Genomic DNA, 26,879 nt, shown 5'->3' with positions numbered 1-26,879 from the left:
AGGATAATTTTTTTTTACTTATTATACTCTCAATAATTACTTTGAAAAAGGTAAAACTTCTTGAAAATCTTAAGTTTTAAATTCATCTACTTCATAACTAATAGGGGTAAAATGGTAAACTCACTGTGTCAATTTTTTTTTTTTAATAGGTCTGTCAATTCAAAAGTGGACAAGTAATTAGTGACAGAGGGAGTAGAAAATATAATTAGTAAATTGTTAAAGTCATTGTTATATAATAAGGAATAGAATATTACTTTTAACATAACTTTATTGAATTTTTTATTTAGCCGCTAACCGAAATCATAAAATCGATTACTCAATATTTTTTTTTTATAAAATCATTTACCCAATAACGCTATACAAATAAACCAATGATGTTTTTCTCGATTCGTCTTTTCAATTAAATAGATTTTTGCACATCCCAAAATTTAAGTATCCCGCTATCTTAAAATGTCACGTTTTTATAAATAAAAATAAATTACTTATAATTTTAACCTCTTAGCCCTTTTTAGTTAGCTTTTCACCTTGGAAATCCACTGTATAATTTTCAGCTAAAAGAAATGTACCATAAATATGTTTCTAAATCATGTCTCAAGAGAGTTCGAGTAGTTGAAACAATGAAACTTTGTAAGATTCTTTGTGTTATACTATTTAAGTTTGCATCCATTTTTACACTAACGAAACTCCTCCACCGTCCACACTAACAAATAAACCTAAAGTAATTATAGCACGCTTTCAGTTCTATATTAAAGAGTTATTAAGTTGACTTGCACATTATGGAAAAGAACTATAACAACAACTACCAAATTGCCAATCAAGAAAGTCGTGTCCTTCACTGTGTGTTCCTTTTTTTATTAAAAAAATTAGAAGAACGATGCAATAAGTGGGTTGAATTGAATTACGTTTATTTATTTATTAATTAACGACAAGTTGGTTACTTGAAGTTTCCCACTTTCTTCCATTGCTGTTGATAGTGCTTTCCATCTTATCTCGTTACTATAATAAAAATATCCCATCAGTCACTTTTATGTTTATAGTGCTTTGACGATGTAGCAAATAATACCCATGTTTAAATATACTTAAATCTTCTCTATCCAATTATTTTTTAGCATTGTGCCCTTCACTCAATCAATATCAAACAAAGTAATTTATGTTCACCACTCTACTATTCTTAATAGAGTTATTTAAGTCCGTACATTACGGTCATTAAGCACAATACTTTTGTACAAGTCAAATACTGCTACTTTTTTTGGTGGGGGAAACAGATTTTATTTTTCATTCCTTTAACTTCATAAGAAAGAATAAGACAAACCGGCCATGTAGAAGTCATTTTCTTGATGCCTTCATGCGACGCAATTCAGACGCACTATAAACTTACAGGAAGCAATATGGCATATACAGATGACGAATAAACTAAAGATTACAACAATATTGTCATAGCAAAGTGTTAAATAGGGGGTTTTCTTGAGCAGTTTTACCAGGATTATGGCCATTTCATTCGTTCAGCTTGCAGACATCGACAAACTTTTGCACAGCATTGCGGTATTGAGTTCCCTGCAACAGCACAGTTAAACAGAGCAATCAGGCTTAGAGACTAATATACTCTTTATTGATGCAATTGTTTAGATGTACATCTATAACGTTGAGTCAATGCACTGATCTAATGTGAACATGTAATTTAAAACTCTAGGGGAGTGATAACATTCTCTTAGTTTCTCAAATTAGACATGTATCTTTATTGTTGTAATTAATGAAAACAGAAAGAAGAACATCCATGGTCTTTGAAAGCAGTTGCTGATGACAAAAGATATCCCGTTCTTCTCATTATTGAAATTCTTTATTAGCATAAGAACCTTTTCGGGGAGGGGGAGGAAGTGGAGCATCAGCGAAAAACCTTGTGGGCTTCTGGTTCTAGTTGGCGCCAGGTTCATAACTCTAGGGAGTATTAGCCTGCTCCTCTATTTTTCCTCCAAACTTAAATACTAGTGGCTTTGTCCACAGTACGATTTGAAGACATGCACCTAACTCACACATCAAGTGCCGCATCCTTAAGACTAAACTAAACCTTAAGCCAGAAGAAAAAGCTATTCATTCCATTCTGAATCTACAGTTCTGTTTACCATGGACCAGTTATTTCACAACAGTCCCAAATAAACTACCACCTAAGGTAGCAGTAATCACTGAAATAGATCAAACCCCGCATGCCTTGGAACTCGGAAGGTACTATTCAGCTTATAGCAGGAGACTGTGTGTACATGGGAATGAGAAACACAGTAAAAAGAAGATGCAATGCTGATAGAGGATATGAAGTGTGGAAGCTGGAGCGAGGTTCCATAAACCTCAGGTGTGAGGGACTTGGCTTGAGTATTGTAGCAGTCTAGGAGGGGGCTGCAGGTTGAGAATACTTTTCTGTCTTCCTTTTCTATATTTTCTGGGAGGGGTGGGGGAAAGGGGGAGCCGCTGTTGAGGGCTTTAGCCTAGAGAGGGGCTGTTGACAAGCATCAAAGCTACACTGATGTTTTGGCTGCTAATGATGTTAGGAGCCCAGCAAAAGCATCTTTTATAGTTTTATTGTTTCTGAAAGAAGTTCTCAATGTCTCTATTTTCCATGAAAATATCACCTGTTTTCACCACATAAAAAAGAACACAAACTGGAGAAGAAATATAGAAGCTTTTAATATTATTGGCTGCCGCTATAGGATTCTTCTGGATCAGCAATATCATTTAGAAAGGCACAAGTAGACGCAGAAATCCAAATGAGCACCCCCACAACTAAGATGAGGACATAGGAAAGAGGAAAATGGCAATGGCATAGTAGCAGAGTGGTCTTTCTCGGGCTAAACTCGGGACTCTGCTGTTCTGGTATATACTATATTAACATCATAGTGATAATGTGTTATGGTAATAAACTTGAAGCTGATAACCACACGCCAATATCAGATTCCACACTATGTCATCTTCTCACAACAATGAGATGGTCCCACATCGATGATTAATGAGATGGGTGGTATATTTATAAGGCTTGGGAAATCTTCCTCCCTTTGAGCTAGCTTTTGGGGTGTGAGTTACCTGCGAAACCTAATTTAGCATGGTATCAAAGCAGGACCCATCTCACCCAATGTTGGGTTCCCAAATTAAATTGTCCACACTCCAAATGGCCAACCCTGGGTGTGAGGTGGGGGTTGAAGAATGAAAAAAGTCTCACATTGGTGGTTAATAAGATGGATGATCTCCTTATAAGGCTTTGACAATCCACCTCCCTTTGAGTTAGCTTTTGAGGTGTGAGTTAGGCCCAAATTCTAATTTAACAAGTAATGAGATATAATGGTGACTAAATAAAATCTACCTAAAGAAGCCCATTCATGAAAAACTAATGATATTTAGTAATTTCATTTTATCTTCATAAAATTCTGACGAGGGTGGTGATAAGGCCAGCTAGTACATGCGCACTCAGTCAATCCATCAAGCAGCCTGCTACAACTCACAAATGCAGGTGCCTATAACCATACCCACTAAGGCTCAGCAAATGGACTCACACTTATTATTCGAGCTAGGATCCAAACGTGGAATCTACGAGTTTTTATTCTTATACCTCAACCACTCATCCGTCCCATTGGAGACATGCTCCAACCAGTCCAAAGATCAGACAGAATCCAATTCACCACAGTGCCAACTTTATAACTGTGACAATATTCTTGATATTATGGAGAACTCTTTTTCCCACATGCATGTTCACCTCATCTGAAAAAGAGAACATTGTAGGGTGCACATATCTTTTTCCACTACAAACAAAAAGAACCAACAGACTCAGAACTTTGCATAGCTAAGAAACATCACACATAAGAACTGCTTTCATTATGTAAACATGGTTGATGGTAGCATAAGACATCAAAATTCCTCAACATGCAAGTCGTGACCCAAGGCACTACAAGTTCAATTTCATTTGTATATGTCTCTAATTTTTTTTATAGTAGGGGAGGCAGAGGGAAATTATATCTGGAACATACACAATCCAACAAACTCTGATGGAGTAAATAGCAACTGAAAGCCTACCTCCCAGTAAAGTTGCTTGCAATCCATGCATTGCCAAAATTCCAAATTCTTGTTAAACAAGCAGTTTGGAATCACCTGAAATCCCTTAGCTGCTTCAACAGCTTCTTCTGTTGTCAGAGGTTTTTGGATGAACTTGCCGTTGCATTTTGTGCACCTTGACATCAACTGGTCCTCAGAAATTTCCAATTGAAAAGTTTCTATTACCTGTAGATATGCAAGGTAATATTGCCATAAGCAGACGGTTGACAAATTGTCAAAGAAAAATTTTCGATACTGTTCACTTGCACTCCTGTCCCCCATCCCCCTTTCCTCTCACATTTTGTTCATCCATTCAAAACATTTTCATATCTAACTGCATGCTCTACAATTTGAAGGCATTCATTTTACCTCAACCAACTGATCGTTCTTTAAAAGACTCTTCACCCGGTATATCTGATTTTTTAAGAGATAATCATGTCTCAAGAGTTTGGCATCTCGTGTTAAGAGTACTCTCTTCTCTTTACAGGCTTGTTCAATTAAATCCCTGAAGAATCAAAAGTCAGAAAAGTTATCACAACACCATCTAGGGAAAACAGATGGCTATTGAGTTTCCACTAAGAATCAACTAAGAGAAGAATCGAAAATCATTCAAAACCTCGATTCAGGCTTCTTTGAATAAGGAACAGCAGCATCAATGCCAACGCATCTTAAATGTTTTGCCAATCCTTCAACCTGAAAGATTACCACAAGTCACAACCTCCAATAACAACCACATAAAGAAGAAAAATGTGCCATACTTTCACCTCCCAAAGAAAGAGAAAGAGGAGAAATCTCCACCTTAATGCAAGAGAGAGCATTAAAGAAGCCTAGGCGTATCAGTTTTACAGAAAAGCAATATTTGCAACTAAAATATGGTATCTCACCATCACATCACATAGAAACTTAGGACACCCATCCCCACCGGAGGTCGCATCCCAGGGTGGTGGACCTTGCCATTCTTCACCACCTTCTGTTGGACTGCGTGTGTTTGCTACTCTACCAGATGATTTCTTTGCTTTCTTTCTCGAGATCTTTGGTTTTCTATCAGATTCACTTAGCAAAATTTTATCACCATACTTCCTGACAATTTGTGAAAGCATGTAATCCATCCGATTAGCTTGATCTGGTGGCAGTGCAGTAACCTCTTCATCTGATATGGGGACGGTTTTACAAAAATCAGGCGGGATAGCTTGGACCATCTCTAAAGCTTCACCAAATTTGATACCACACATTTTGTTAGAGTTTTGTTGTGTGTCAAATATCTGTTTCAAACCAAGATCCAGCTGAGACAAATGGAGACCCATCGCACTTTCGACAGAATTCCCTGAAATGCACCGGTTACCAAATGTAAATAGGACAAACTAGATAGACATAATGCAGTAAAAAGGGACTTCTTTTTGCCTATGATGATCTATAGCTCCTGATGACTGACAGGACATAACTCGCCTTTTCATTTACTGTTTATTCTGGGGCATCACAGATCGGAAATTTAGAAGTTAAAATATAATTGGACATCTGAGGTACAAAGTCAGGACCAAATATGGATTAATCTCTCTCCTACCACTGCACTGCTGCAAACACTTATCATACCAAAGCTTCTTTCAGAAGGGGCAAATTGTATTACCCCACCCCCCAACACACACACACACACACACAAGCACACTTACTTTTGTTGTTCGAAAGGAGATATACTCCAATAGAAAACCTAGTGAACATACTCAAGACACCTAACTTTCTAGACAGAACTATCTTTCCAATCAAGGAAGTCGGTTACTGGTGTATCAGAGCTGCTTCACGGAGGTTGCAACACTTGGGCATGCACTGGAAGAAGATGAGAAAGGTACTTCACCAACCTTCTGTCACGGACTTAGCCTTGAAGACTTCAAGGATATGAATCAAACAATAAGCATCAACTGCTGCGTATTGCATTTGGTCTTCTGTCAGAGGACGCTGTGACCAATCACTGCATTGGAGTTCCTGCACTCGAGATGCAAAAAAGTAAAACAAATGGAGTATTTTAAATTTTTTATAATAAATTCATATCTACATTCCTGAGTAATAAAATGCCAATATCAAGATTGCACACCTTTGATAGAGAAATCCCCAAAACCTCCTGGCAAATTGTTGCCAAGCTCTTTGTTTGCTTTGATAATCTTCTCCCTGGTTGTTTGGGTTGCAGGTTGTTGTATATGCTTGTTATATCTAAAAAGGGTTCCACCTAGTCACCAATTATTAGCTAGTATATGACAAGCATTAACCACACAAAACAAAAATCAGTCCTATAAAAAGTTAACGAAACATAAGAGTGTGCAGCATATAGAATGTGTTGATTGAACCAAAATTGCTTCAAGAGCAAAAATAGTCCCAAGTACTTTAGCAAACTACAAATATTAACTGCAGCAATGACATATCCATAAATTCAACAGTTCTTTGACCAGTATATATCACTACACAAAACTATGCAAGTTAAGCTCCTTAATCAATATCATGAAACTTCAAAGCACCACAATTAACATATCATTTTGCAATTTGAAGTCACATTTGAAAGCAATATGCTATATATAAAATAAAAGCTTTGACAATTGTATTGTAACTCGAATAAGCATTTCTTCAGAAGACAAAAAACAAAACTAACCCTATCAAAACCAGGTTCGCAGCCATGAGCGCAGAAAGTAGAAGATAAATACACTAAATCCTGTTTGAATCTGAATCCCAATTTCAGTATATTCGGCGATACAAACGCATTCCTAATAAGCTGGTAAATTGATTGTAAAGGGATCGACGCTAGGTCAACTAAGAAGACCGGCGATTCCACCGACGAGTTGTCGGCGCCGGGGAGCTGACAAGCGATTTGGAGAAGCGAGACGGTGGGGAAAGCGGACTGATGGGTTCGAATTGGGTTCCATTCGGCGTCGAGTCCGATGACTGATGAATGAGTCAATGCCCGAGTCAGATGGTTGAACTCGGGCGAGTCAGGGGATGAGACCAGGTGTATGGACTCCATGGGTTCGGAGAAGTCCGTCTCTTGGTGATCCTTGCTTTACTATATTGTGTTAATTGAATTGAAATTGATAATTTAATAATCGAATATCACATATTAAAGTTTTTTTATTTTTCATTTGGTGTTCGAAGTTTGTATTAGAGTCTCAATTAAATTTGAATCGCGCACTGCAGGACCCATTTTGGAATAGCGCTTTTGTAGGATTTTTTTATGGGAAGTACTAAATGGCCAGAAAATTAAAAAAATTATAATATTTTTTTTATTTAAAATAAACTGATCTTTTTTCTATTTTTTAGTTAAAATGGTAAAAATATTTAAAAAGGTAAAATAACATAGATAAAATATCATTCTAGCCAAAAAGATTTTTCCTTTCTTTATATACATAGATTAAAGAAAAAATTACTTATATACAAAATTTAAGTTTTCTTATTCTCCATTTTTCCCTACCTCTTTTAAATATTTCAAAAATCCCTTTTTTCATTCCAACTTTTAAAACTTCTGGATACATAACATTGGTAGTGAAACCCACGTTTGCACTTCCTTTTCAACTCTTTTTTTTCTCCCTAAATTATCTCCTAATTGTTAGCAGTTATCAAATTGATTTCAAAACGATTCTCTCTCCAAATTGTTAGCAGTTATCAAGTTGACTTCAAAACGGTTCTCTCTCTTGTCAACCAATTTCAAACATTTGAATAGGTAGGGGCTCTCTTCTCCATTGTTGTTTTAGTCGAGTTCTTGTTTTTGTTCAAAGCTTTGTTCCTGATACAATTAAAACGTACAAAGAAGAGGTCAGCTCTCTTGGTTTTGTCTGCCGTGACCAAGGCTACCATAATATATGTATATATATAGGTGTGCTGATGATGTACATAATAGAGTTTGAATACAAAAAGGAAAGAGCTATCCTAATTAATAAAGGACTTTGAGTTTACATAAGAGACTTATTAATATCTATAGAGGAATCCTATATTCAAGCAAATAAGGAATCATTGTCATCTAACACCCCCCGGCAAGCGCATGTCGGGTTTGGAGACAGTGAGCTTGGATCGTAGATGAGCAAAACGAGAGGAGCTTAGAGCTTTAGTGAACACATCAGCAGTTTGATCAGTGGAAGGAATGTACTTAACACAAAGCTGGCCACAAGCAACCTTTTCGCGAACAAAGTGATAGTCAATTTCAATATGCTTCGACCTTTGATGAAAGACAGGATTGGCAGTGAGATAAATGGCACTGATGTTATCACAGAATATCACGGGAGGGCGAGGACAAGGCAACCGGAGTTCCTTAATCAAACTAGCTAACCAAGATACTTCTGATGCGGCAAATGCAATGGCACGATATTCAGCTTCAGTGCTGGACCGAGCTACTACCTTTTGCTTCCGTGAGGACCAACTGATTAGATTAGGACCATAATATACAGCAAAGCCATGATGAGAACGACGGTCATCAGGATCAGCAGCCCACCCTGCATCACAGTAGACATTTATAGTAGATGAAGTGGATGGTGTGATGGATATACCATGCGTAAGGGAGCCTTTGAGATAGCGAAGGATCCGTTTCACGGCTTTCCAATGATCCAATGTAGGATTTTGCATGTATTGACAAACACGGCTAACCGAGAAGGAGATCTCTGGTCGTGTAATGGTCGCATATTGAAGAGCCCCAACAATGCTCCTAAATAAAGATGGATCATCAAAGGTTTCACCATGTTTGGACAATTGGAATGTGGTGTCCGCTGGAGAAGGAGAAGGCTTGCAATCTGTCATTTTTGTTCTAGTGAGTAAATCTCGAATATAGCTAGTTTGAGAGAGATGCATCCCAGACCCGACACTAGTTACTTCAATACCCAAGAAAAATGAGAGATTACCAAGGTCTTTCAAAGAGAACTGAAGATTAAGGGATTGGGTGAAAGAGGATATATAAGAGGGATCACTACCCGTTATGATGATGTCATCCACATAAACCAAGAGGTAGGTAGTGAAGGAGGGAGTATGACGGACAAACAAGGATGAGTCAGAGTAACAACAAGTATAGCCATGCGATAGGAGAAATGTTTTGAGCTTGAGAAACCAGGCGCGGGGAGCTTGTTTTAGTCCATATAACGCCTTTGACAAGCGACACACAAAATGTGGGTGAGACTTGTCAATAAAGCCTGGTGGTTGAGACATGTAAACAACCTTCTTAAGGTCACCATTAAGGAATGCATTGTTAACATCTAATTGCTTAATAGCCCAACCTTTAGACACTGCATAAGATAAGACAAGTCTGATTGTTGAAGGCTTGACAACTGGGCTGAATGTATCATGGAAATCCACCCCCTCTTCTTGATGAAAACCTTTGGCAACTAAGCGAGCTTTGTACCTTTCGATTGACCCATCTGCTCGTCGCTTAATACGGTATACCCATTTGCAACCCACCACATTTGCATTGGGAGGGCAGGGAGCAAGTGTCCAAGTGCAGTTACGGCGCAATGCTTGATACTCAGCTTCCATGGCGCACAACCACTCAGGAGAGGATGCAGCTTGCTTATAGGTTTTTGGTTCACTTGGCATGGCAGATGAAACTGGGATAGAATGGCTAGATACAGTGAGTGTTTTAGGCTTGAGGGAATTTGTTTGAGCTCTCGTGGTCATAGGATGATTGGAAGAAGTAGCAGGCCGGAAATATGTGGGAGCATTCTGATATGAGCTTGAAGTAGAGGACGCGATGGTGGGCGGACATGTATTTTGTGGTGGAGATGTTGTGTTAGAAGAATGAGGTACTTGTAGGGCTTGAGTGGGTAGTGAGGACGAGGAATGTGAATCTGCCAGTGAATGGAGTAAAGGTGAGGCAGCAACTGTGGGAAAAGAGTTGGAAATTGATTGTAGAGCAGTTAAGGAGGAAGGTGGTGAGTTGTCACTGGAGCAAGAAGAAAATGTTTTGTAATGAGGATAGGGAAATTTATCTTCGTCGAATGTCACATGACGAGCAATATACATCCTATTGGTGGGGGGATAATGACATAGATAGCCTTTATGCTTCAAACTATAACCCAAGAAGACACACGGAAGAGAGCGAAAATCAATTTTATGATTATTGTAAGGACGTAGAAAAGGGTAGCATAGACACCCAAATTTTCGAAGAAGTTGGTAGTCCGGTGGACGATAATATAGAGCTTGATAGGGTGATTTAAAGGATAATATGGGAGTGATGGTGCGGTTATGTAGGTATGTGGCGGTAGAAAATGCATGCTCCCAGATTGATGTGGAAGACATGCGTGAGCAAGTAAAGTCAGTCCTTTTTCCACAATGGTGCGGTTACGTCTTTCTGGAGCCCCATTTTGTTCGTGAGTGTGAGGACAAGAGAGACGATGAGTTATGCCAATGGATTGGGCGTATGAAGATACATTGCGATACTCCCCACCCCAATCAGTTTGCAAAGTTTTGATCTTTTTGCCAAATTGTGTGTAAACCATCTTATGAAAGTATTTAAAAACATCAAGAACTTGAGATTTTGTTGACAAGAAAAATATCCAAACAAATTTAGTGAAATCATCAAGAAACTGAACAAAATACTTATTTCCATTAATAGAAAGATGCGGAGAAGGCCCCCAAACATCAGAATACACCAAATCGAAAGGGAATAAGCTACGACTTGAGGAAGAAGCTAAAGGGAGCCTATGACTTTTTCCTAATTGACAAGATCCACAAACTGTAGGCATTTTAGTGGACGACACTGGAAGATTAAAACTAGAGACTAGACGACGTAAAAGTTGCTCGTGAGGATGACCAAGGCGTTCATGCCACGCTTGGAGTGATGCTCGAGAGAAGACAAAAGCACGAGGAGTTGAGGATGAGATAACAGGAAGCCCACCACCATCCAAACGATATAAACCATTATCAATTGACCCTCGAAGTAGTATTTTTCCCTGAGGATCCTTCACAAAACAACAAGAGGGGTGAAATTCCATAAAGACATTATTATCTTTAGTAAATTGAGAAACACTCAGTAAACTCTTGGTGATGGAAGGAACATGAAGAATTTTATTAAGATGAAGAGGTCGAGTAGCACAAGAAAGCTTAGAGGAGCCAATGTGATTAATAGAGAGTTTTTGGCCATTACCTACAGCAAGCTGGTCCTCACCATTATAGTCCGTGTGAATGGATAGTTGAGACAAGTCCGACGTAACATGATTGGTGGCACCTGAGTCTGCAAACCATGAATTATCAACAATAGCCGAATGAGACATCATAGAATTAGTTGAGGGAGTAACCAAATTGGCTTGTGGACGGTTAGAGGATCGATTAGGTGGGTAGGTATCCATGTTGTTGCGGTTGTAGCAATTACGAGCATGGTGGTTGGGTTTCTCACATATTTGACAGATTATGCGAGGTGATGATCTATTAGAGGAACGAGGGGGGTTGGTATTGGTCGGGCGACTGGAGGATTTTTGAGAGGTGGTGCAACTTTGTTGATTAGGATATCCAGCGATTGGGGAGCGGTTGGAGTATTGACGAGATATGGCATTGGCTTGAAGTTGGAGGGATTTGGTTTCCTCAGCCAGTTTCTCCTCTTCTTGGAGAAGTAAACCAAGAAGTGAGTCAGTGGTGAGGTTATCAAGCTGAGGGTTAATGGCAGAGCGAAAAGGGCCATAGGAAGAGTCTAACCCGAACAAAATAGCACTCATAAGTTCTTCGTCTGATATGGGACGGGCAGCAAGGGCTAGACTATGGGATATAGTTCGTTTCTTGTCAACATAGTCCATAATGGTGGAAGAACCCTTAGTGGTGGTTTGGAGTTGGTGGCGAAGTTGCATGACTCGGGCTCGGGATTGAGATTGATAGAGGTTGGAAAGATATGACCAAGCTTCACGAGTGGTACGAATGTGCATTATGTAAGGTATGATAGAATGGCTCATGGTAGTTTTGAGCCAAAGAAGAAGGATTTTGTCCCGCTTCTTCCAAGCCGTGAAGGCCGGATTTGGTGTGGATTCAGATGTGCCCTGAGTAGTGGTTAAGATAGTGGCAGATGGAGCATTAGTTCCATCAAGATGACCCTCCAAATCAAAGGCTTCAAAGGCAGAATATACGGTAGATTGCCAAAGGTAATAATTTTCTCGATCAAGTTTTATCGGAAGGCCGGGAAGGGCAATTGTTTGGGAGTTGGAGTCAATTATGGAGAGATGTGTGGAAGAAGATGAATGTGGCTGAACAGCAGCGGCAATGGACTGGTTGGAGCTGTCCATGGTGGCGGAAAGAAAAAAAAAGGTTGGCTCTTGATACCAAATTAAAACGTACAAAGAAGAGGTCAGCTCTCTTGGTCTTGTCTGCCGTGACCAAGGCTACCATAATATATGTATATATATACGTGTGCTGATGATGTACATAATAGAGTTTGAATACAAAAAGGAAAGAGCTATCCTAATTAATAAAGGACTTTGAGTTTACATAAGAGACTTATTAATATCTATAGAGGAATCCTATATTCAAGCAAATAAGGAATCATTGTCATCTAACAGATACATATGGATAAGGGTGCTTCGTTTAGTATTGGGGTTACTCAACCAATTTCTTCTAATAATCGAATATATGAGTCTGATGATGATAAATGGGCTGAAAACAGATCCAAAATTTTACACGATCCACTAGCAATGAAGAAGAATCAAAGTATTTTCAAGTCGAACAAGGAATCACCATCATCCTCAAAATCAAATGTTGTAAAAATCCCCAAAAAAGAGGAAGAAAAACAACACCGTCAATTTTCAGGCCTTCACTGCCCAAAGTATGTTTTTCGTACTTTTTTTTCCTTCAAATTTTGGTGTTTGATATGGTATTTGGTATGTTGGACCTCAACAAATCGATACATTAATTTGCATGTGCTATGGTATATGGGTTATTCGAAGTAAAAAATGATACATTATTTTACGTTACAATGTTCTCATATTCTGTTGGATACTGATTGATTTGTAAAGGATTGATACATTAAAATCCTAATTTCAGCATAGTAGTGAATAGGTGGTTGCATTGTATCATATAACGAAGTTCAATATGAACTCTTGTATGTAATGTTCTCATTAATGTATCATATAACTTTTATATATTAGCTTTTGAAATTTGAATGAGTATATGATACATTTTTTTTGTGTATCAATAAAACAGTGGTGATACATTGTTATTTAAATTAGTTTTTCCATATATATGTTTTATATTTATTTTGTACTTTTACTAATAGTTCGAATGTATGTATTAAATTACAAATTTCATAGTTGGTCATTTGTTTGTTATATTCATAATATTGTATCATATACAAAAAAAATTATGTTCATAATATACAATAAAGCCTTTTTTGTGTTGACCTAGTATTTTTTGTTCATGTATCATATACAATATAGAGTAGTTATATTTCAAACTTGTTCTATTATGTATCAGTGAATGTTAGTTGTATACATTTGCTCTAATATCCCGGAATATATCATTATGATATATCTCAAAATTATATTGTATCTTTTGATTTTTCTCAATTTATATATAATATATCAAATACAAAGTATGTTTATGATACACAGTGAAGATTTTTGTTAATAGATATGCAACATTGTTGTGGAGATATAGCATCGACAAGGCCAATGATGGATACGTCAGCGAAAATGATGATGCACCAAAGGGCTCAGGATCAATCCACACCGCCACTTGGAGAAGATTTGGTTAACATAGAATAGTAATTATGTATCTATGCATAAACAATATTTTTATGTTTTTTTATTTTTAAAACAATTTCACTTAAGTTTTTGAGTGTTTCTCTAAAAGTTTATTCATATTACAGTATTTTATAATTTTCTAAAACTCCGTGTTTTCAATTTATTGCTATTGATACATTATGGACCGCTTTATTCTTAAACTTTTGCATTATACATTTTTGTTTTACAAAGTTAAGCATTAGACACATAACTGATTTACTTAAAGTAAAATTTTACTTATTTTTATTAAAAAATAGATAGTTTAGTTATGATATGAAACAAATGATACAATTGTTATAATGCATATGATACATGACATATGACTATCTATACGATACATCAGATATTATATATATGATACATGTTTATAACTATGTATCATATAAACTGTTGATACACTTAATGGTATAAATTATGTATCATAAATCGAATCAGTTCTGCATCAGTTAACACAACAATTATTACTTAAAATTGATACATTCAAAATTTATCTGTATTTACAACAACACCTCAATAATAGTATATCAAATATAACATTGGCACACAAATCATTTCGAACTATTAAATTCAACAGCAACACTCATTAATATTATATCAAAAGTGACAAATCCAAACAATACACTTTATTTGCTGTCAAATATGAAACTGAAAAATCTTTTAATTGAAAAAATAGTCAACATAAACATGAATGCCTTATAAATAAAAACAATGTCACTATTCTTTCAGGAAGAAAGAACAAGTTCTTCTATTGTGACCTTCTTGGCTATAACGTCCACAACAATTTGTGTTTACCGTTATCTTTTCATCTGCATTTTTTTTCTTCGTTTCCTTTGTCATCCATCCATTCTTTTGTATTTAGGTGGCAACACAGTTTCATCTAAGACATTGTTCGAAATCGACCAATCTTCCTTATCTGGCATTGAAACCATTGGACCTCATAGGTTTTGCTAATACATCAGGCTTGTAGTAATCAAAGCAATAAGGATGCATATCTATAACATTCTTATGCTTTAAAGCAACAATTGTGTGTGAGCAAGGTATTTCATCTAGTTGAAATCTTCCACAAGTATATATTTTCTGCTCAAGGCAAACAATGTATCTTCTTCCAACTTCATAAATCAAGAAAATAAATTCAGGTGACGGAATAACCTGCATACATAAAAAGTTAGTGATACATTTTTTTTTCCAAAGAAATGTTGATCAAACAACCAAATGATACAACAAATTAGTTACATACCTTCATCATTGAACATTTAGATGCGTTTACAATCAATACCTCTTCAAATCTTCTCCATAAGGCTATAACTCATTCATACGCTCACATTATAGATTCAGAATGTATCTGGTACAAGTAATTATATATGACTTAGCTGCATGCATCTTTTATTTACTACCTTTTTTAAACTAAAAACTGATAGATCCCATCAAACACTCTAATAGTTTACAATCAATGTTTATCTTTACATCTGATGTATCATGCACATACTATCAATATCATCTAATTAATGTATTATACAATCAGTCAAGTGCCAATCATTACATTGATAAATATAATTGTATCATACAATCATATTAACGAATAAAACAACTAATTAATTGTAGTTTTATGTATCAAAATCAAAGCGTTATATTGATACACAAAATATAGATCATAATAACTACTAAATCAACTAATTAATATGACTCTTATGTTTCAAAATCACAACACTTTATTGATACACAAAAAATAAACCATTCATAACTCATCTCGCTTACCCATTCATAACACTTCTACGATGTATCTGATTTCAAGTTTTACCTAATCTCATCGATCTCCAACTCAACTGAAATGACAACTTTTGAGATTCATAAATGAAAACGATTGTCCAACAACAATCAATCATTTTTGTAACCTTCAAAACTCATCTTTCTTACCTTAATTTTTGAATCTCTCAAAAAAGCGATATATGTTCATATTGTATTAACCAACTTTGTCGAGTAATTAGAATTTTTCATGATTTGGGCTGCAATGGCAGCTTGATGGAGATGATGGAAATTTGAATTTTGAGAAATGTGAATCTGTTACAGATTGGGATGGATTGATAACAATCAATTATACTTGAATCGTGGGATTTAGAATCAATTTTAGGTTAATTTTCCCAATAAAGCTCAACAACCAACTATTTTCCTTAATAGGTGCAACTGCCAGCTTTTCCAATGTATCACACATAATGTATCCGGATGAAACTTATGTATCCGGATGACTTTTCTTTTAAGGGATTTTTGTAAAATAGAAAAAAGTAGGGATATAATGTAATTTAGATTTATACTATGAAATTTATGTAAGTTATTCTATATTAAACCTAGGACATCTGATTAAGATTGGAACAATCATATATTAGAGTTTGGACTATATAACATAAATACTAAAAACTTATTTTCTTCATATATACGGCCCGAACCCCAACTAAATGCTTTATGAATTTAAACAGTGATTGCGAAATTAAAAACGTGAAGTATTGAAGACTCTTAAGTCGTTTGTGCCTGCACGACTCATCAAACGTGGCAAACTCTTTTCACGAGAATTCAAGTTATGATGTGTCCATTCCCTAGAAAAAAAATTCATGTGAATTCAGTTAAGTTTGCTTTGAATTTAAATATTGATTGTGACATTGAAGTCGTGAGGTACTGACATGTGTGCCTTCACTACACACTCGGCGTGTGTGCATCCACGACATACCAATGTGTCAGACTCTTTTCATTCGAATTTAATTTTTTATGTGTTAATTCACTAGTTTTTTAATGTGAATTTAGTTAGCTTCTTTAAATAGTGATTGCAACCATTAAAGGCCTGGGGTACTAAACAACTCTTAAGTCGTGTAAACATGCACCACTTGTTAGATATGGCAAACTTTTTTCACTTGAATTAAATTTTTAATATGCTTATTCCCTAAATTCTTCTTACACGTGTATTTAGTTAAGTTTTTTATGGATTTTAAAATGTGATTATGACATTAAAGGCCTGAGGTATTGAAACTTTTAAGTAGTGTGTGCTTGCACGACTCTCCAGATGTGGCAAATTCTTTTCATGTGAATTCAATTTTGATGTGTTCATTCTCTAGATTATATTTCACGTGAATTACGATAAGTGCTCTATGTATTTAAATAGTGATTGTGACATTAAAGATGTGAGTTATTGAACAACTTTTAAGTTTTGTGTTCCTGCACGACTCACCAGATATGGAAGACTTCTTTCGCGTGAATTCAATATGTGATGTGCCTATTCTCTAGATTATTTTTCTTATGAATCTAAATAGTGTTTGAGACCATGAGGTACTGAAAATTCTTAAATCACGTGTGCATGCACGACTCGCCAAATATGGTAGATTCTTTTCATGGGAATTTAGTTTTTGATGTGCCTATTCTCTAGATTTCTTTTTCACGTGAATTTAGTAAAGTGCTTTATAAATTTAAATCGTGATTGCGACATTAAAGGCATGAGGTTCTGAACAGTCGTGTGTGCCTACACGACTTGTCAAATGTGGCACACTATTTTCCTATGAATTCAATTTTGGTGTGCCAATCCTAGATTCTTTTTACGTGATTTTAGGTACGTGATTTATGAATTTGAATAGCGATTGCGACCTAAGAAGTATTAGTGGGAGATGATTCAATGTGATTTAGGAATTTAAATAGTGATTATGCATTAAAGGTGCGAGGTACTTAACCATTCTTAATTCGTGTGTGTCTACACAACACACTAGAAGTGTGAGCCTACACGTTTGCTTGATGTGTTATATTTTTTCACATGAATTCAATTTTTGATGTGTACATTTCCTAATTTTTTTCACATGAATTTAGTTATGTGCTTTAGAAATTTAAATATTGATTGTGATAGTAAATATGTGAGGTATGGAATGATTGTTAAGTTATGTGTGTCTGCACGACTTTCCAGATGTGGCAGACTCTTTTCATGTGAATCCAACTTTTTATGGGTCCATTCCCTAAATTTTTTTCAACTGAATTTAGTTAAGTGCTTTATGAATTTAAAGAGAGATTGCATCATTAAAGGCATAACGTATTGATTGACTCTTAAGTCACATGTGTCTGCACGACACACAAAACATGTAAGCTTGCACCACTCTCGAGATATAACGAAACTCTTTTCACGTGAATTAAGATGAAGTGCCTATTCCCTAAATTCTTGTCACGTGAATTTAATTTTTAATATGCTTATTCCCTAGATATTTTTTTCACGTGAATTTAGATATGTCATTCAGGAATTTAAATAGTGATTGCATATTAAAGATGTGAGGTACTTAATCAATACTAACTCGTGTATGTTTGCATAACACACTAGACATGTAAGCTTGTACGTTTGTTTGATAGGTTATACTATTTTCATGTGATTTCAATTTTCGATGTGTTCATTCCCTAGTTTTTTTTCATGTGAATTTAGTTATTTGCTTTAGGATTTTAAATATTGATTGCGTTATTAAATGTGTGAGATATTGAATAACTGTTAAGTTGTGTGTGCCAGCACGACTTCTTGATGTGGTAGACTATTTTAACGTAAATTCGATTTCTTATGTGCTTGTTCCCTAGATTTTTGTTCATATGAATTTAGTTAAGTGTTTTATGAATTTAAATAGTGGTTGCAACATTAAATGTGTAACATACTGAATGACTCTTAAATCACGTGTGCCGCACGACACATTAGTCATGTGAGCTTGCACGACTCTCGAGGGATAACAAATTATTTTCACATTCCTTAGATTCTTTTTCACGTGAAGTTAGTTATGTGATTTAGGAATTTAAATAGTGATTGTGCATTAAAGGCGTGAGGTACTTAATAATTCTTCACTCGTGTGTGTTTGTACAACACACTAGACACGTGAGCTTGTACATTTGTTTGTTGTGTTATACTCCTTTCACGTGAATTCAATTTTTGATGTGTCCATTTCGTTGATTTTTTTCATGTGAATTTAATTATGTGTTTTAGAAATTTAAATATTTATTGAGATATTAAATGGGTGAGGTAGTGAATGACTGTTAAGTTTTGTGTGTCTGCACGATTTTTCAGACGTTGCAGACTTTTTTCACGTGAATTTAAATTTTTATGTGCCCATTTCCTAGACTTTTTACATGTGAACTTAATTAAGTATTTTATGAATTTAAATAGTGATTGTGACATTAAAGGCGTAACATATTGAATGACTCTTAAGTCGTGTGCCTTCATAATACACTAGTCAGGTGAGCTTGCACAACTCTAGAGATATAATAAACTCTTGTCACGTGAATTCAGATGAAGTGCCTATTTCCTAAGTCTTGTCACGAGAATTTATTTTTTGATATGCTCAATTCCTAGATTCATTTTTACGTAAATTTAGTTAAGTCATCTATAAATGTTAACTTTTACCTTCTTAAATGTTTTATGTGAAAAGAAATTCAATTAAGTTCTGTCACTTCAATGATTTTCCAGTTTTGATCAATTTTAATAAACAGTATCCTTTTGAATATTTTTTTATTTTAAAATGTGGCTCTTTTAGTTTCGAAATTTACACACATATATTAAGCTTCTACTCTTGGTTTGACGATAACGACAGACACACGAACTAAAATAGATTTAAAGATTACTTTCATAGTGGAGAAGGGAAAGCTTCTTAGATAGGGCGATAGCCTGACTTCTTTCTATCAAAATTAATTGAATTTGAAAGCACACCACCCTTCTTTACTTCACAACAACCTCCACACAATGTGCTTTAAGAGGTTAACTAAAAAACTCTCATAGTTTATGTGATTTTGGAATTTAAATATTAATTGGGATATTAAATGTGTGAGGTACTGAACGACTGTTAAGTTGTGTGTATCTGCATGACTTTTTAGATGTGGCACACTCTTGTCACGTGAATCAATTCTTTATGTGTCCATTCTCAAGAATTTTTTTTCACGTGAATTTAGTTATGTGCTTTAAAAATGTAAATATTGAGTATGATATTAAATGTATGAGGTATTGAATGTGTGTTAAGTTGTGTGTGTATGCACGACCTTCCAGATATGACAGACTCTTTTAACGTAAATTTTATTTTTAATGTGCTTGTTTCCTAGATTTTTTTCACGTAAATTTAGTTAAGTTCTTTATGAATTTAAATAGTGATTGCAACATTAAATGTGTAACATACTGAATGACTCTTAAGTCACGTGTGTCGCATAACATACTAGTCACGTGAGCCTGCACGACTCTCGAGAGATAACAAATTCTTTTCACGTTCCTTGGATTCTTTTTTCAGAGGAAGTTAATTGTGTGATTTAGGAATTTAAATAGTGATTATACATTAAAGGCCTGAGGTACTTAACAATTCTTAACTTTTGTGTGTTTGTACAACACACTTGACACGTGAGACTGCATGTTTGTTTGATGTGTTATACTCCTTTCACGTGAATTCAATTTTTAATGTGCCTATTTCCTAGATTTTTTTATGTGAATTTAGTTATATGCTTTAGAAATTTAAATATTGATTGTGATTTTAAATGCGTGAGGTAATGAATGACTATTAAGTTTTGTGTGCCTGCACGATTTATCAGACGTGACAAACTCTTTTTACGTGAATTTAATCTTTTACGTGCACATTTCTTAGATTTTTTTTCATGTGTATTTAGTTAAGTTCTCTATAAATTTAAATTTTGATTGCGACATTAAAGGTGTAACATATTGATTGACTCTTAAGTCACGTGTACTTGCACGACACACTAGTCATGTGAGCTTGCACAATTCTCGAGATATAATAAACTCTTGTCACGTGAATTTAATTTTTGATATGCTTATTTTCTAGATTCATTTTCACGTGAATTAAGTCAAGTCCTCTATAAATGTTTACTTTTAGTTTTACTTTCTTAAACTTTTTATGTGAAAAGAAGTCCAATTAAGTTCTGGCACTCTAATGATTTCTTCGTTTTGATAAACTTCTTTAAAAAGTATCCTTTTAAATAATTTTTTTATTTTAAAGTGTGGCTCTTTTGGCTTCGAAATCTACACACACATATATTAAGCTTCTACTCATAGTTTGGCGATAGTGACATACACAAGAACTGGAATAAATTTAAAGATTATTATCACAGAGGAAAGGGGAAAATTGTTTAGATAGGGTGATATCCTGACTTCTTTCTATCAAAATAAATCGAATTCGAAAGCGTACCACTCTTCTTTACTTTACGATCAGCCTCCGACACAAGGTGCTTTTAGAGGTTAACTAAAAAACTCTTATAGTTATGTGCTTTAGAATTTAAATATTGATTGCTATATTAAATGCATGAGGTAATAAATGAGTGTTAAGTTGTGTGTGCCTGCACGACTTTCTAGATGTGACACATTCTTTTCATGTGAATTTAATTTTTTATGTGTTCATTCCCTATATTTTTTCACGTGAATTGTTAAGTACTTCGCATCTTTAATACACAATCACTATTTAAATTTCTAAATCACATAATTAACTTCACGTGAAAAAGAATCCAAGGAATGTGAAAAGAATTTGTTATCTCTCGAGAGTCGTGCAGGCTCACATGGCTAGTATATCGTGCGGTGATAACGTTCAAATATACTTCTTGAAAAGAAATATAAACGATCGTATGCAATATATTTACCCAACTATGAGTCGGGGTCGATCCCACAGAGAATATGGAAGAATATTGTCAATAGTAAATATTTAACTCGATAGTCGTTATAAAAATGGGGGATTTAAATTGAAATAAAATAAAATAAAAATAATAAAACGATAGCTTTGAACTAAGTATTTATTTATATTCAGATTATGAAAAGTAACTAGGAATGTGTTCCCCATAAGCTCATAACGCAGTAATTCTAATAATAGTAATCCTTTTCTAGTGTATTACATGCAAAGTGATAAGTTAGGTATCTCTAAATCCTTAGTCCGGCATCTAGAGAATTTCACCCCGTACCTTGGTCTGGCTACGTGTGTATAATTTACTAACCCTTACCTTTACCTCATATTAGACATCATAATCGATGTTTGGCTTAGTTATTACTTCGCACCAATCGACACTAGCCTATTAGATAGTATCACACTAAATCTATGTTGATAATTCTTTTCTTGTTAATTACCTCCTTGGTCCGGCAAGTAGTAACAAGGCGAGTTCTAACGTTGGCCACCGTTAAAAAGACTTCTAAACGAAAGAATTATCAATGCATGCAAAATACTAGTCAAGAATTGCTTATTTACTATTCATACTTTGTTAATCGCTCATGGTTCCCACAACCCTAGTTATGAAAGTTAGCTACTCATTATCTCAAAAACACAATCAAAATTTATTAAAATAAATATGTTTGTGTTAATCATAAAAAGTTAAGAACAATAGTTAAACTATCTTTTATTAATCACGAATACAAATAAATAATAACGGAGAAGAAAGAATAAACCACAATTCTCCGGCCTCCACGGCGGCTCTTCCAAAGTTCCTAAGCTAGAAGAAAATTTATATTATGTCTTGTATCTTGGTTCTTGGCTTTCCTCAAAAATAACTTTTCATCCCCTATTTATAGATATAGGAAACCCTAAATAAAATAATTGAGTCCAAATTAAATTAGGAATCCAAAACCAAAAGGAATTGGATTCCCTTTTTTTTCGCCGCGTGAACAGTGTTGCCGCCTCAATATATTTTTGTACCATTCACTTACTGCCACGTGGCAGCAGCAAGCAGCAAATTTGAATTTCCTCAATTGCAGCCGTCTTTTTCCATATATAAAAATATATTATTTTATTCACTTTAATCCATTAAGCTATCTGTTTGATTTCCTTCTTCAACTTTCCATCTTTAATTCGTTTTAGCTCCAAACTTCTTCATTTTTTTCATCAATTTAATCCTACAAATAAAATACACAATTTAGCACAATTCATAAAATTTATGCTCATAAAGGATAAATATAAATACTAAATGTAAGGCAAATAATGATTAAAAATATGTATTTTGACCTCACATCATGCGGCACACGTGACTTAAGAGTCATTCAACATGTTACTCATTTAATGTTGCAACCATTATTAAAATTCATAAAGCAGTTAACTAAATTCACGTGAAAAAAATCTAAGGAACAAGTACTTAAAAAATCAAATTCATGTGAAAAAAGTTTGTCACATCTAGAAGTCGTGCAGGCACACACAAGTTAACAGTTATTCAATATCTCACGCATTTAATAACGCAATCAATATTTAAACTCCTAAAGCAAATAACTAAATTTACATGAAAAAAAAACTAGGGAATGAACACATCAAAAATTGAAATCACGTGAAAATAGTATAACCTATCAAATAAACGTGCAGGCTTACATGTCTAGTGTGTTAAGCAGACACACGCGAATTAGTAATGGTTAAGTACCTCACATCTCTATTGTGCAATTGCAATTTAAATTACTAAATCACATAATTGATTTCACGTGAAAAAATCTAGGGAATGAACATATTAGAAATTAAATTCATGTGACAAAAATTCAAGGAATAGGCACTTCATTTATATTCATGTGAAAAAAAGTTTATCATATCTTTAGAATCGTGCAGGCTCACATGTCTAGTGTGTGATGTGTAGTGTAGGCACACGTGACTTAGGAGTATCAATATGTTACGACTTTAATGTTGCAATCACCATTTAAATTCAGAAATTACTTAAGTTAGTTATGTGGTTTATGAATTTAAATAGTGATTGTGCATTAAAGGTGTGAGGTACTTAACAATTCTTAACTCGCATGTGTTTGTTCAACACACTAGACACATGAGCCTGCACGTTTGTTTTATGTGTTATACTCTTTCACGTGAATTCAATTTTTGATGTGTCCATTTCTAGATTTCTTTTCATTGAATTTAGTTATGTGCTTTAGAAATTTAACTATTGATTACGATATTAAATGCGCGAGGTAGTGAATGACTTTTAAGTTTTTGTGCCTGCACGACCTTCCAGAAGTGACACTCTTTTCACATGAATTTAATTTTTTATGTTCCAATTTTCTAGATTTTTTTCATGTGAATTTAGCTCGGTGCTTTATGAATTTAAATAATGAATGTGACATTAAAGGCATAAGATACCGAATGACCCTTAAGTCATGTGTGCCTGTAGTGGTGGAGCCAGAAATTTTGTTAAGGATGTTCAAAATTTAAAGAGTATGGGTGTACAATTTTTTTTTATTACTAATGAGTGGGTGCATCTAGATTTAAAATTAAATTACATATCATTTAACTAAATCATATAAAAATTTGTAATTATAAATCTATTAATTGTATAAATCAAAACTAACTGAGAAAAGTCAACAAAAAAGTTTTAATTACTACTCCCTCGTTCGTCTTTACATGTCTGTTTGACTTGACACTCTTAAGAAGCAATAAATAGAAGGATAGTTTAATTATTATTCGATTATATTATCAGTTATTTAAATATGGAGAAGTAAATAGTATTTAATAGTAGGAATAAAATAAATACAATATAATAAATTATATTTTATTTTATAAATTAAACAAAAATAATTGAATAACTATCTTTATTAACTAGACAAGTAAAGAAATTTAATTATATAAGAAATAAATTTGATCAATCAGTAATTTTTTTAAAGAAATAAAAAATTTGGAATGTGTATCATTTTTAAAGTTTATTTCGTTGTAAAAAATATATTTAATGGTCTTGGATAAAGAACTAGTTATGAACTTGAAACATGCGTTAGGCAATTATTTCTATTTATTTCCATCTTTTTTCTTTAAACTTAGAAAAAGTTGTTCTAAAATTGATTCAACAAGAATCGAATCGTAGACGTTGGACACTAGATTAAACACACTTACCGCTAAACTAACAACCTATATTGTACATAAGTGTGTGCATTTATTTATATAAGGCAATAACACATATATTACCTATACATGAGATCTAATTTTTCGATGACGGGATGTAGCTCCGCTCCTGTGGGCCTGTTGTACACACTAGTCATGCGAGCTTGCACAACTCTCGAGTTGTAATAAACTCTTTTCACTTGAACTCAAATGAAGTGTCATTTCCTAAAAATCGTCACAAGAATTTAATTTTTGATATGCTCGTTTCCTAGATTCATTTTCACATGAATCCAGTTAAGTCCTATATAACTGTTTACTTTTACCTTCTTAAATTTTTTATGTGAAAAATAGTTCAATTAAGTTTTGGCACCCCAATGATTTTACTGTTTGATCAACTTCTATAAACAATATTCGTTTGATCATTTTTTATTTTAAAATGTGACTCTTTTGGCTACGAAATTTATACACATATATTAAGATTCTACTCTTAGTTTGACAATAGTGACAAACACAAGAACTAAAATAGATTTAAAAATTACTTTCATAGAGGAGAGGGGAAAACTGCTTTGACAGGGCGATAGCCTGACTTCTTTCTATCAAAATAAATTGAATTCGAAAGCACACCACCTTTCTTTACTTTACAACCAGCCTCAGTTCCAAGGTGCTTTTAGAGGTTAACTATAAAACTCTTATACTTACGTGTTTTTGGAATATAAATATTGATTACGATATTAAAGGTGTGAGGTACTTAATAAGTGTTATGTTTTGTGTGCGTTGACACCCAATTTTAACCCTTCCCATTAATAATTAATTTCCGAGCTCCTTGATATTCAAATGATTTAAAATAATTGACTTTGTAAAATTCAAAATATTTTTCAAGTGAGTTTTTAAATAGTTTTGTCACCTTTTTATAATTTTAATTAATATATGTATACTTTTGAATTTTATAAATATTCGAAAATCGTCTAAAAAGGTTTTGTTTAATTAAATATTTGGTTAGTTTGCTTAGTTATTTAATAGTTTATAATTTGGAGTTAATTAGTGTTTGATAATATTTAATTTTATATATAATCTGATTAATTATTTTATTTCGTGAAAGGTAAGAAGCATATTTTATTTTATGTTAGTTTAAGACAGGTGTAAACGACTTAAATGAGCCCAAATACTGGCCCAGGCGGACCGGAAAACCAGATTTGGGCCCAAATCTTTTTCCCTCCTTTCTTTGTTGTGTTTTTTTACTCGTTATTATCTATTATTAATCTTAAAGTTAAAATTTTCAAATACCCAAAAGACACCAATTCTGAATTAATCACTTAACCAAATTATTCTTCTTTCACTTGACTTAAAAATGAATGAATAAATAAATAAGCTTACAAAATACTTCACTTAAATAATATTTCAATACTTTTCTATTTCTCCCTTAAATTGGTCCTAACTATAGAATAAGTTTAATTTTGCAATTCAAGTTCAGTCAAATTTTTAGCCAAATGATTAATTGCCGGATAACTGCGTATTAACGGGCATTTCAGGTGGTTTCAAACCCTTCCCAAAATGTTAATAAGAACCTCGAACCCCCCTTAAGTTTTCATTAGATTTCTGTTTTAGTCTTTTGAAAATGATAGTTTTCTTAATTTTATTTAAAAATTAAGTGGCGTCTCTAAAACCAGTCTAAACATATTTTTTAATAAAAACAGAATGACGACTCTGCTGGTGATTTAAATGGTTCCAACCTTAAGATAATTTTTTGACTATGTGTTTAACTGTTTACTTGTTTAAATTATCGTACCTTATATTAATTGTGACATTCATGGCATCTGATTCCGCCAAACAGCAAATAGATTGCATTAGAAAAAAAGACGGTTTCGTGGCTTAGCACGGCTGTCCGTCAGAAAAAACACAAGTTGAATTTTTTGGAAGTGATAAACGAAAAGTTGGTTTGTGGTCATCCAACGTTGTTAATTAGACTTCACCCCGTTGTTTATCCGACTCGGGTAACCGTCAAATCTAAACCAATTCTAGTCAACCTAGAGTAGAGTGAAACCAAATCAAAATCTAAGCATTAACCTAAGACGGCTTAATACCCAAGGTCCACGACCTAACGGCATATCATATTATTTGACATTTGAAAGATGTATGTGTGGAAACCAGATTGTTGCCTATTTTGGGAAAGGAATCTTCACCGTGTTTTATTTTGTAGATATGGATTGATTTCTCAAATTCGACATGGTAGTGAAAGCCCCAGTTTTGCTCAAGTTGTGGTATAATGACCTCATTGTGGTTCACAAAAGGGTCC

At 34.2% G+C, this 26,879-nt stretch overlaps 3 protein-coding genes across 3 annotated transcripts in view; 1 reads left to right on the top strand and 2 right to left on the bottom strand.

The window, feature by feature from the left end:
• Positions 1-26,879, bottom strand: part of LOC125813770 (ubiquitin-60S ribosomal protein L40) — a 275,584-nt gene that overhangs the window by 188,674 nt on the left and 60,031 nt on the right. The window lies entirely within an intron of this gene.
• Positions 1-26,879, top strand: part of LOC125813760 (thylakoid lumenal 17.4 kDa protein, chloroplastic) — a 115,547-nt gene that overhangs the window by 29,701 nt on the left and 58,967 nt on the right. The window lies entirely within an intron of this gene.
• Positions 1,245-7,107, bottom strand: LOC125813731 (uncharacterized). The gene is made up of 8 exons (XM_049493191.1): positions 6,707-7,107; positions 6,158-6,289; positions 5,925-6,048; positions 4,956-5,395; positions 4,688-4,764; positions 4,441-4,576; positions 4,054-4,257; positions 1,245-1,554 (listed from the first exon to the last, which is right to left on the bottom strand). Exons 1-8 carry the CDS (start codon positions 7,073-7,075, stop codon positions 1,495-1,497), a joined length of 1,542 nt encoding a protein of 513 aa, XP_049349148.1. The 5' UTR covers positions 7,076-7,107; the 3' UTR covers positions 1,245-1,494.

This window comes from Solanum verrucosum, unplaced genomic scaffold, assembly GCF_900185275.1.
Source record: "Solanum verrucosum unplaced genomic scaffold, falcon-dt-bn FXZP01000205.1, whole genome shotgun sequence".
In the NCBI taxonomy this organism is placed as follows: Eukaryota; Viridiplantae; Streptophyta; class Magnoliopsida; order Solanales; family Solanaceae; genus Solanum; species Solanum verrucosum.
Note: the sequence above shows the minus strand (reverse complement) of the source record. Positions and strands in the feature narration are given on the sequence as shown.